This window comes from Oryctolagus cuniculus, chromosome 1, assembly GCF_051225735.1.
Source record: "Oryctolagus cuniculus isolate XC-2025 breed Fujian yellow rabbit chromosome 1, ASM5122573v1, whole genome shotgun sequence".
Lineage (NCBI taxonomy): Eukaryota > Metazoa > Chordata > Mammalia > Lagomorpha > Leporidae > Oryctolagus > Oryctolagus cuniculus.
In genome coordinates this window covers 159,763,484-159,776,321 of record NC_142867.1, presented here as the reverse complement: position 1 = coordinate 159,776,321, position 12,838 = coordinate 159,763,484, and the positions used below count along the sequence as shown (strand labels likewise).

At 44.9% G+C, this 12,838-nt stretch overlaps 1 protein-coding gene across 29 annotated transcripts in view; it reads right to left on the bottom strand.

The window, feature by feature from the left end:
* Nucleotides 1-12,838, bottom strand: part of TRPM3 (transient receptor potential cation channel subfamily M member 3) — a 1,000,643-nt gene that overhangs the window by 90,257 nt on the left and 897,548 nt on the right. For 28 of the 29 annotated variants that reach the window (XM_089336758.1, XM_089336764.1, XM_070050833.2 and 25 more), the window contains 5 exons: nt 10,150-10,179; nt 9,123-9,412; nt 8,281-8,509; nt 5,775-5,942; nt 1,347-1,487 (listed from right to left, as the gene is read on the bottom strand). In XM_089336758.1, the coding sequence (XP_089192884.1) occupies nt 1,347-1,487; nt 5,775-5,942; nt 8,281-8,509; nt 9,123-9,412; nt 10,150-10,179 (858 nt within the window). Of the gene's footprint in view, nt 1-1,346; nt 1,488-5,774; nt 5,943-8,280; nt 8,510-9,122; nt 9,413-10,149; nt 10,180-12,838 lie in introns of those variants that run through there. The other variant, XM_089336775.1, reaches the window with a different exon arrangement.

Below are 12,838 nucleotides of genomic sequence, written 5' to 3'. Positions count from 1 at the left end.
TGATTTTTGCATGCTTTAGTTGTTTTGGGGAGGGAAGAGAAAATTTTTTTTCTTTTTCTAATTGATAGATTTTAATTACACTTCAGTGAAAAAACTTGTATTATGGAAATACCCTATCTCCTTTCAGGACCATACTTTATTATTACTATTTGTTTTTATAATATATTTGAAAGTGGGAAGGTGCCAGTTGTATGGCACAGTGTTCCATTTCAACACATGTGTACAGTTACATGTGATCAATACTTTAAAGAGGTAGTTTTCAACTGGTAGAAATTGTATTCTCCAAGGGGACACTTGGCAGTATTTGGGACACTTTGGTTGTTAAACTTGTCGGGGAGAGAGTGCTACTGGCATCTTGTGATAGGGGCAGGGGTACTGCTGAATGCGCTACATGTAGGTGACAGTCACATGCAAAGAATTGTCCTGTCCAGAGTGCTGGTGTTGCGAAACCTTGCTTTTAAGCCAGTGTCAAGTGTTAGCCTGGAGGACCACACAAAATGCACCTCATCTGGTAATTTGAGTTATCTTGGCCTCAGATCCGATGGTCCTGTGGCTGCCTCAAATGACTGCTGCACAGTTTGTTGTGAAAAAGGCTAAAAATACAGATGCACGATCTGCCTGGCACAATTCCCCCATGGCTCGAGGGGATGGAAGGTGACCTGGGCCCAAAGCTCACCTTAAACAGCAAATATCATTGAAGAATAGAAGTGGAAAGCAAGCACTTGAGCCCTTTCTGTCATATCAGGAAGATATTTCAGGGTCAACCCATCATTTGCAGACAGAAAATGTTTGTAGAGTGTGCACACTGCACAATACTGGCTGTATTGGTAAGTTGTTTTGAGTATCTGCCACTGCTTTGGTTTGTGTGTTGTTTAGTGGGTCAGAGCAAGGAAGGTGGTCTACTGCTGCTTGCAGGTAGGGAGTAGTTATACACCCATGCTACCCTTCCTAGGAGTGTCACTTCTGTACCCTCTGCAGTCATTACTCTCAAAGCCAGTACGGGCATCTAAAACAGCAATGCTGACCTAGTGCTAATCCATCCATAGCAGGAAAGAGTTTGGAAAGGGGGGGCAACTCTTTTCCTGCTAGACTAGACTCATATTCATCTCACCTCTATTTCTATTACTTTTCACTTTTATCATTTCCTTTATGTGCTGTGAAGAAGCTGTGGAAGCTGCCTAACAAACTATGCAAATCTTGCAAAACTATTGGAAAAGCAAGGTCATGGAGACATCATTCCTGTGGGTGGTAGTTACGACTCAGAGATACCCACAGAGGTGCATGAAAAATGGACAGAGGGTATCTCGTGGCCATCCATTAGGAAGGAGAAAAGGAAAGAAGCTTACAGTGTAGAACCAGAACTTCACGATAGGTGCGTTGTAGAATTCATAAATTTTTCTGCCCAGGGGAATTAAGCGGTGCCTGCTCTGAACTTCTTCTTCATCCTTCTTCCTGGAGGACTCTCCATTGTTTCGTCCCAACATTGCCTGCAGAGGAAGAGAAAGGAGAGCACTGTGGCAGGGCTCTGGGCAGCATGTCCTTTACTGCACTCATCTTATAGATGAGGGAAGGATGCTCACAGAACTTCAGACCTGAAGGAACCTAAGAAACTAAGAAAGGCCTCCGCAGATTTACATGTTGTACCTCCCCTAAGTATACATTTGCACTACACACAGAATCCGTGGATATAGCCCTTGTCTGGGATGGAAGATGTTGGGATATTTCTTGATCATTGTCTTCCTGTCTACCATAAGATGTCTGGAAGATGTAGGTGAAAGATCTCCAAGAGGAAGAAAGGAATTCTCTCTCTCTCCCCTCCCTCCCTCCTCCTCCTCTTTCTCTCTATCTCTTATTTTCTGAGACAGACTAGACCTGGGTTCAAATTCTGTCTCTATTTATACTAATGTCTTGTAGGTCAAAGGCAAATTGAACTGGAGTAGCTACTTTATCCAAAGGTGGGGAATATTCAAGATGCAAGTCAAGGGCAGTGCCTAGAGCTTTGTTAGGTTAGGGCCAACTCCTCAGCCTTTAGGCATGTGCCTTGGTTCCCTCATTTAAGCCTTGTAAATCTAAATTCCTGCTGGTATGAGTTTTATGGCAACTCCCAGGTACACTGCCTTCCTCTGCAAGCATGTGGGACTAGGGCAAGGATTCTAGCCAAGCCTGGGCTGGGCTGTTTGGAGATATCGCTAAGGATGCGATTACTTCCTTTCCAATCATGACAACAGTAATGACTTAACATCTGAAAAAGACAGAATTTGAGAACAGGCAGACACACGCCTGTCTGGGTAGTGAGTGACAGGATGCCCCAAATGTGACTGAAGATTCTGATGATGAAGAGTTCCACGCTTTGGGGGACTAAGATCGGGGACTGAGTCCCAGGTCACAGAACGAGACTCAGGCACTGAAGACAAGCGTTTTTTTTTTTTTTTTAACTTCTCTGAGACTTCTTAACTTGTTAAGTGGGGGTTGATAAGAGGCCTTACTATAAGAACTGGTCTATGAATCAACTAGCATCTGGCACTTAGTGCTTGGTAAATACACACTTCAATTGCTCAGAACTGAGATGGATTTGGGACAAGATGGAGTATTGGAAATATGAGTTTAAAGTTGAGAAACCTAATTATAGAAATCATTGAAGTTTATCTTGAAGTTGAGAATAGGACATTAAGAGAATAAGACAACTATCAGAGAATTCTGGTTTTAAACCACCTTACCTAAAATGTACAAATCCTAGTTTCAACTGTTTGGTTCACTACCTCAAATAACCATTTTTTCCAATAAGTAACACTCACAAATGATTTACCAATAGGATTTCTGGAGAAGGTAGCTTCCATTCCTTTGTAGGTGCTTTGAGTTAATGAATAGGTAAGATTTTGTCCTAAGGCCTCTGATCGGTGAGCTGAGTCAGTTTTCATGATGGCTATGGCACACCAGAGAGCAATAAAGCTCTATAAATATTGATGACTGATTTCTGCAAACTCTGAGCTCCATGGCATTTTTCCTTTTGTAACTTAGAATTTTTGTAACACAATTATCCTGCTTTTGGTCTGCTTGTTTATTTGCTTGATTATATAGTACCATTTGGTGGCACAATGATATGGAAGTAAAGGCATCTTGGAGAGTGGCCTCTTGGGGTAACCTTGAGGGATGCTGGCTCTCCTGAGAGAACTTTAGTGTGCCCTGCCATTGCTCATGTTAGGTCTTTATTAGGCAAACTGCAATGTGGAGACATTTACAAGACAACATAGGCAAAATAAAATCAACATCAGAGAAACCTTTTTGCCTTTATCATTCAGATATATTCCAGAGGGATTGCATTTGTGAAAGGCTTGGATTGAAGTAAAGCATTTTTGACATTTCATTAATTCCAGCCTAGGCAGCATAACTTGCTGATTTTGTTTATTTTTTTCTCCATAAGCAAACATTTTCTTTGACTTTCCTTAAATCAGACTTTAACAGGGTCAAATAGAGATAAAACCATACAATATGGTTTTGAGGATATTGGCTGTCTGGACCCAGATGTCAAGGTGAGGAAGATCCTTTGAGGTGAACTAAGCTACCCAGGCCTGTGAAGATGGAGTGAGTGGAAGTTGATCTTTATGTGTAGCTTTGTAAGAGTCAATGGAAAGTGTCCCATTCTGAGACCAGATATGTGGGTTTAACACAGAAGCTCAAATATCAGTCCTCTGAAAGCAGTGGAGGTATCCCCAAGCCACACTCTCCAGAGAGTCCACTGACCTGTACCCAGGCAGAGACCCAGGTTGCCATCAGTGACAAAGGAGCCTCCACGTTAGAGACAACTGCCCCATCTCGAGTTTGCCAGCCCACAAGCCCCTTCCTTCTCTCTCTTGTGCCTGCTGGGGCAGAATAAGCTCATGCAGCAATGCGATTGCTCTGTCCTTTACTTGGGTTATCACTAAAATATGCTGGGATCTCTTCTCTGGCAAGCAGGTTTTGCTCTCCGTCTGGAAATGCATCTTTCACGGTGGCTTCTTGAAGGGGCAGGTTCTCAAGCGCTCTGGACCGAGCAGGGAATCTACCTCCCTCTGTTGTCTTCCCTAACTGGAGAAAATGCTGACTCAGCTTCTGGCTCCTTCCTAGGATGTGTGCTGATGTCAGCGTCACACCACACTTGACCTAGGAGGCCTGTGTGTCACTTTTGGTTTCTTTCTGTTGTGTGGTGGACCAAATCAGGTGAGCACCTACATGTGAGGCTGGGAAGAGATTCTCCCCCATAATCTACTGGCTGAAAGTATGACCAGTGGGATCTATAGATCTGGGTTGTACTCCTAGTTTTGTAGCCAGGTTTCTGGGTAACCTTGGGCATTAACCTGACTTCCTGCTTCTTTGGGTAGAATATGGGGGTAGCGGTAGTGCCTACCTTAGGAGACTTTTGTGAAGATTTCATAGTAAGTGTATATAGCACTATAGTGCTACAATAACAATATAAGTAGATATTTTTCAATGATTATGGTGTTCCAGTTGTCAGTCTGAGTAATGTCCTTGCATATTTTTGAAACCAAGCAACAACCAGTGTGGTTATTATTCACATGTGAGAGGTTATGGAACTGTATAGCAAGTAGTAATGGGGCAGGATCCTGGCTCCACAGCACACAGTTTACCCCTTTGCCAAAATGTTCATTAAAGATTTGATGTCATCACTACAAATGTTTCTGCTAATGATTAAAATATTTCCTATTTGTGCATGGGTTCAGAGGCCAAAACTGTGGTTGAATCTCAGGGAAGACAGTCTCTGATCCTATCACAGAAGTGAGCAGACTCTTCTAGAAACTGTGATAAGTATTCCCAAACAATGAAAAGTTGGCTTTTCATTCAGTGAGTCTGGGATTGTGCCTGCTAATAGATCTTTAGGAAGGCCCTACTGGTGGGAAAGATTATTTATCTGCAGAAAAAATAATTCGCACAGTGGTCCCACTAGGAAGATAATACAAAGGTCTATTGTCACCTGAGCAAAATCAATTTTTGTTTTTTCCCTTTATAGCTTCTTCTGGGTCAACTCAGCAAAGGTCACTGGCCAGGGTGGTGAAGGAGGGAAAAGTGTATCAAGAAAGTCCTTATGGGATTGTTGCTTAATGTCTCTCGAGCTATGAAACTTGTTTGTCCCTTTAAGAGTGTGTGATATTTTTAGCTCTTGGATGCAAGCCAGCGGCAGTCACACTGTTCAGGCGGGGCTTGTGGGAAGCTGTCCCATGCCCAGCTGCCCCATTCTTTCTGCAGAACAAAGCATTCATGTCCTATAATTACACGAGGAAGAGCTAATAAAAGCCTTCCATACAAAACCCCAAATTCAATTAGTGCTGTATTTGTGATCCTGACCCTGAAGACAGACACCAGCTTAGCCTCTGATCAGCAGAATGGTTCCAGCTCAGTGAGGCTGGCTGCTCCTCAATCCTGGATTCCCCTTCCCTCCCGGTGTGCAAAGACTGCCGCATGGTCTGGTTGCCGAGAAAAGCTTTGTTTGGAAAATGTAGGGTGCCTTGCTTTTTTTGGATTTCATTGGTTTGTCCTGCACCACTGGCTGGCTAACGGGTTCACATACAGTTGAGTCTTACAGTCATGTTATTTGTGCACAGAGAGACACTTACAATATCCCACTCTTCATTCTCAAAAGAAAGCACCCCAGGATTTAACCTGGCGGGAGCCGAGGGAAGGGCTGCCTGACGTCGGCAATTACTGCACCTGCGTTCACATCTGTGAGACAAATGCATTAAGGACTCTCCCTAGGGAGAACAACTGCAGTTTTCCCTTACTGTCAGTTCCATGTCCTCTTCGTCTTTTTCCTTCGTGGGCTTCTCTGGTTCTTCTGGCTCCTTCTCTTGGAGATGGATTTCCTGAGCCTGAGTCATGTAGGGCATGTCATCTTTGTTCTTGAACTCCAAGCTGAGAATTGAAGGAGGAAGTAGAATTCCCAGAATTACCTAAAGTAATAACAATGATAATAATAATAATCACATTCAAAGGATTAATATTAGGGTGGTTGTTTAGAAATCAGGGAGCCTGGTTGTGTGTGTGTGTGTGTGTGTGTGTGTGTGTTGTGTGCCATCTGCAGGGACCTAGATGTCTCCATAGTTAAACACACTGATGCTAAGAGGGTCCTTTCATCCATATGGGAAGTACTGTGGCTCAGCCTAATGTTTGATGACATACAGCATTTTGCCAAAATACATCTTATTCAGTTAACAACCACTTTGCATGGGGGAAACTGAGGAAAAAGTGAGACCATATCTAAGGCAAAAATGGGAAAGAATCAAGATTTTCATTTAGCCATTAGACAGAACTTGATTGTGAGAAATCCACTGGCATTTATTTGCTAACTTGTCAAGTGGAGTTGATTATGTGTTCTCCGACTATCTCTGTAAAGAAAAAAAAATTCTGTCCTAAATTGACCTTGAGAAAGTTCACATAAGAAAGCATTTATTCATTGTAGAGCATTCCCCTGGCATTTTTGAGTAATTCGACAAACACACGCATGCACACACACCTGCATCTCTACATCCCAGTGGGCTATGTATTCGTTGAGAGCATCTTCTTGCAAGAATGCCCCAGGAGGGGCCAGCCCATTGCCTCATTGCCAACACTGTGAGCACCTGTCTCTGTGAGGGTCCTAGACATGAGGGCATGATCGCCCTCACCTGTGTCTCCCGTACCAGGGAACAAGTGCATTTCTCAGTGACAGAGCTGACACCTGACTCGTGTTCCCCAAGTCTTCTCCCATTTCTTCTCTCAGACCTACAACGGGTCTGGGACCCAGGCTTCTGAAGATGAATTTTGCTGAGGAAACTTACATAAGGTGAAGGCCTAAGAGAGCTACCAAAGGCTCAGAAAAACTCAGGGATAGAGGCAGGGACAGCTCATGCTTAAATATCAGAGAGCAGTCAAGGAAGCAAAAAGGGACCCTGAATTCTGGCAGGCCTGGGAAGGCTCTGGCATCCTGAGATGCGACACCTTGTCCTCAGAGGCAAAAGCCTCCTTGGCTCTTGCATGCAGGGTTGAAGGTCACCAGCAGTGCAGCCATGGAGCACCCAGGACCACTTCATGGACCCCTTCCGTGGCTCTGGGCCCAGAGTTAACAGGAAGGGGAAGGGAGGGAGGGGTGACATCCAATAAAACAGTGGTCACCAGAGGGAGAGAGCAAATGGACATCTGTAGGTCCAAGTGACGATGTTCTGCAGAACAGGCAATGACTGAGTCTGGAGATGTAATGGATAGCATGAGGATGACAGTTATAATACTGTATACAGGAAACTTACTATAAGTGTAGACTTTCGGGACCTTTACCCCCCCCCCCCCACACACACACACAAGATTAACCATGCAAGATGATGGTTATGTTCACTTGTTTGATTTATGGCAATCATTTCACTATGTATAAGCATATTAAAATATCATGTTGTACACTGTAAGTACATACCATTTTCAAAAAGAAACTAAAATTGCAAAACTGAAAATAAAACCAACCCTCCACATTCTTTCCTCTATCTTCCATTTTTTTCTCTCCTTTTATTTATTTCAATTCAACATTTTCCTTGAAAAACATTGACAAAATTGTAAGAAAGCAAAAGCTACCCACCATGCTACTTCTCTTAAAAACACTTATCTACTCAACCCTGAAGAGAAAATCACCACAAATAATTTATTGTGTCCTTCCTGTTTTCTTTCTTTTTAAACATTTTATGCAGATAAAACTCTATAATTTATACCTTCAAAAAATGGGCTTAAGTTATATAGACTGGGCTGTCACTTGCTTTTCTTCATTTATGAGTACATTAGGATTATAGAGCAATGTCTTTATATGTAAGCGTCCTATTTTAATGACAATTTGAAAATTTCTCAAGCATATTTGTTGAGATCCAGGGTCTATATGACATGATGCCAGGAACAGCAGCCAGGGACTTCAGGCTGCCACTGCATGCAGAGCTAACCAAGTTTGGGCTCCTGGTTCAGCATGGCTTATGCCACTGCACAGGTACCTGGGCATAACCATCACAGTGTTCTGAAAAATATTGTTTAGGCCCCATGTTTAGATATTCTGGTTCAACAGGACTTGGGAGTTGGGGGAGAGATTGCAGTGCATATATCTCTCTCCATATATATATATATACACACACACACACACACACACACACACAAAACCACCAGACAGGAGAGTCTGATGGGAGTTAGGATAATGCCCCATCTCATTGCAGATTTGGCTTGGCAAACTCCAACCAACCCACTGGCCCTCATAGCCAACAGGGCCTTCTTGGGTGCACTGACCTTGAGGCCCGAGTTCTTGCGCATGCGGAGCCGGCCCATCCACATGTCGGTGAGCAGCATCTGGCTGCATGTGTGGGCAATGAAGTCACGGTGCTTGGCAGCCACCGCGAGCTGCAGGCACGTGGCATTGCTCCAATTCTTTAACTCATACGTCAGCAGTTTCATGGCCAGCTGCTCGTCCTGCTTGTAGGACTGATCCAAGAGCTCCACTGCCAGCTGGCCAAAGTCCCTGAAAGGAAAAGGGCATAAGAGTCCTTCAGGTCAAGTGGGAGACTTAGGTGAGAAAGGCAAGCACCCACTGCCAGTCACAAATGCGGTTGATGTGGAGTAACTGTTTCATATGGGGTCTGGTCTGTGCTTAAGTTCCTCTAGTCACATCCACTAAGCATCTACTGTGTGCCAGATACCATACTCAGAAGTGGAGATGTCAGTCAAACAAGCCAAGATCCCTGAACTCAGAGCATTCAAGGCAAAGGATGGGAGAAGCAGTCAACCAAGGAATGTAGGGTGTCTTCTTCAATGTGACCGACCTCAGTTTAAATCCCAGCCTTGCCAACCACAACTGTGTAACCTTGGACAAATTACTTCAAATCTCTGAGCCTCATTTCCACAGCCAAAAGAAGTGCTTGATAATTGGACCCATCTCTGGGTAGGCTGATAGGATGCGGTTTTATCTTCTGTGTGTCTGCAGGTGCCTCTGTGTGTAGCGCTGTGCACAATTATTTTTGTTCATCCTCTGGGTGCAGCACTGGGGTGACCCTGCTCCCCTTAGAGTTTTGGGCAGCTCAGACTCTCCAGTCTTTGGGGTCTATCTGACCACCCTGCTCCCCAGGCTGGCTAACCTGGAGTTGTGATTCAGTTCCTGAGAAATGTCATCCACCATGTCGTTCTCGGAAGCCTCGTGAGCCATGGCTTTGCAGAGCTTACAGGCCACGAGGGCTTTGGCCATGGCCTCCTCGCCATGTTGCCAGAAGAACAGGGCCATCTTCTGCCGCTTCATGAGGACGGCCCACACCATCAGCTCGTGGAAAGGGAAAGGGAAGTGGTTGATCTCAGGGTCATCCAAGTCAATGTCCACCTCCTCCTCCCGCTTCTTGGTTGTCTTTCTTCCTCGCCTCAAGGGAATATCATCCTGTGGTTTTAGGGAAACACATAGAGGAGGAGTTGGAATTGAGTCCGTTTATTTTAGGGAATTACTGTAGATCTTCTGTTGGCTCAGCTCTGGAGCAACACTTTAATGAACTAGGCCAGCTCCTTTCTGAAAAGAACTCACAAGCTCATCCATGCCTAACTATGTAATATAATAAATGCATAGGTCTAGTCCTAGGGGAATATGTAAGTTTTATACTTAATTAAAATGGTTTTAACAGGTCTTTTCCTTTCCACTGTAGTCCATGTTTTTCCTCTACTTGTAGGACTGTTTATAGCACATGAGGACCAGCACTGCCTTTTTTGCTAAAAGGACAAGGGCGTCCTTTCCTTGCATCTGCATGTACAACAGTAGCCACGTGGACAATGATTGGAAACAGACCATCTCAAGTTTCCACACATTCACGAGATGCACTTGTGAAGGAGTTCTGGGCTTTTGTAAATACCCATGAATAGATTTTGCTTACTGGAATTTATATGCTTCCTGGGTTTTCAAGTTAGTATTTCAGATAGGATTTTTTTTTGTTGGCAATGCTAATATAACCTCCTGGCGGAATTTTCAAAGCTATGGTCATAGCCCCCATGACACTTGGACAATGTTTATTTCCTTATTTTAAAATCATACACTAAGCTCTACCACTGAAATGAGCTTACATATTTATTTTTTTAAATGTGTAATAAAAAGAATAATTGACACTAAAAATTTGAGCAAATGCTTACCTCCATTCCCAGCAGTTTCAAGGCTTTGGGCTGTTAAAAAATATTGCAAACAAAGTTAGGTCTTTCTTTCATAGTGGTAAGAACAGAATCCTACTGTATCTTCAACAAGTAATATAAGAACTCTATTGTACTCTATAGTATTTGCTTCATGTCACTAAACAAAACACCATTTATTTACAGAAATTCTAGGGAACTAGGGATTGGGTGATTTTGGTGCATCACCGAAAACTAGGAAAGTAGAGAGAAACATAAAGATTATCTGAGGCTAGAACTGGTGGGTTTATAATGTCGGCTGTGGACCAAGATTTCCTTCACCCTCTTTAACAATCCTGCTTGACTGACATCTCTGTGACATCCAGTACTTGAATGAATGCCATGGGCTGAAGGTTTGTGCCCCTCCTCAAAGTTGTGTTGATGTCTCAATCCCCAAAAGTGATAGCGTTAGGAGATGGGCCTTTGGGGGAGGTGCTGAGGTCCAGAGGAATGAGCTTTCATAAATGGGAATGGTGTCCTTACAAAAGAGGTTTGTGGGAACCCGCACACTGTTCTCCCGTGTGAGACGAGGTAGCAGGCACTGTCTCTGAACCAGGAAACAGGCCCTCACCAGATGCCGGGTCTGCTGCTGACTTGATGAAACTTCTCAGCCTTCAGCACCGGAAGCAGTGACTTTGTGCTGTGTACCAGCCACCCTGTCACCCTGTCTATAGTCTTTCTTTTTACATGCAGAGTGGACAGTGAGAGAGAGACAGAGAGAAAGGTCTTCCTTTTTGCTGTTGGTTCACCCTCCAATGGCCGCCGCGGCTGGTGCGCTGCGGCCGGCGCACCGTGCTGATCCAATGGCAGGAGCCAGGTGCTTCTCCTGGTCTCCCATGGGGTGCAGGGCCCAAGCACTTGGGCCATCCTCCACTGCACTCCCTGGCCACAGCAGAGAGCTGGCCTGGAAGAGGGGCAACCGGGACAGAATCCAGCGCCCCGACCGGGACTAGAACCCGGTGTGCCGGCGCCGCAAGGCAGAGGATTAGCCTAGTGGCGCCGGCCCTATAGTCTTTCATTATGGGGGCTTGAGTGGACTAAGACAGATGAGCAATGAAACATTCAAGGAGATCAAGTCAGAAATTTCTCTGAGAAACCTCCACTCTCTGAGGACTTGGGATGCTGTTGAGAAAGAGGGGTCTAGGCACTTCATCATGGCCATTCCCTTCACTGCAGCAAGTACAGCAAGGGTGAGTGGGTCAGAGGGCATGTGCCAACAGTGGCAAAACGTGCTCAATGGCATGGAACATATCAGCACATAAAGAAGCAGCATTGGGCCGGCGCCGTGGCTCACTAGGCTAATCCTCCGCCTTGCGGCGCCGGCACACCAGGTTCTAGTCCCGGTCGGGGCGCCGGATTCTGTCCTGGTTGCCCCTCTTCCAGGCCAGCTCTCTGCTGTGGCCAGGGAGTGCAGTGGAGGATGGCCCAGGTGCTTGGGCCCTGCACCCCATGGGAGACCAGGAGAAGCACCTGGCTCCTGCCTTCGGATCAGCACGGTGCGCCGGCTGCAGCGCACTGGCCACGGCGGCCATTGGAGGGTAAACCAACAGCAAAAGGAAGACCTTTCTCTCTGTCTCTCTCTCTCACTGTCCACTCTGCCTGTTAAACAAACAAAAACAAACCAGCATTGGCCATGCTGGAAATGTGCACAGTAGGCACAGGTGGGGGCAGAGAAGACAGCTCAGCAAATTAGAGATTCTGCTTATATTTAATATGGAGATACAAAATTACACCTGGGGGGAGGAGTACCAACTCTATGCTTCCAATGATTACAGAATGTTTGGTGCTATCTTGGAAAGTTGAGTAAATTGTGAGGTTACAGCACTTAGAGTTCCTCTAATGCTTATTTATGTATTATAAATTTTTTATTTGACAGGTAGAGTTATAGACAGTGAGAGAGAGAGAGAGAAAGGTCTTCCTTCCAATGGTTCACCCCCTAGATGGCCACTATGGCCAGTGCTGCACCGATCTGAAGCCAGGAGCCAGGTGCTTCTCCCTGGTCTCCCATGCGGGTACAGGGGCCCAAGCACCTGGGCCATCCTCCGCTGCCCTCCTGGGCCACAGCAGAGAGCAGGACTGGAAGAGGAGCAACTGGGACTAGAACCCGGCGCCCATATGGGATGCCGGCACTACAAGCAGAGGATTAACCAAGTGAGCCATGGTGCCGGCCCCTCTAATGCTCATTTAACCATCAGTTTAAAATCTGTTTTTTTTTTCCTTATTTATACTTTTGGTATTTTAAAGTTCTCTGCTAATCCCATAAAATAATCACAAGGAAGCTTTATTAAAAATAAAAATCATGAAAATTATGTACTCAAAATGTTGTCTGTGGGTTACCAGAGTCCTCAAATCCCTTTCAGAGGCTGTGTAAAATCCAATCTGTCTTCCTAATGATACTGAGATGTTGTTGGGTTGAGGCAGGGCGTTAATGTTTGCACTGATGGTACAGAAGCAGAGGTGAGTAAAACCATTAGGTGCCTTGGCAAGAAGAAAGACAGTGGCACCAAACTTTGCTAGTCGTTATTAGATTCCACTGTTATGCCCTTGCAGAAAACATAAAGTCTCACTTAGGAGTGTCCTTGAGGAGGCCTGAAAACTTGTTGGCTCTATTAAATCGCTACCCTGTCTGCACGTCATTTCACTGTTCTGTGTGCTG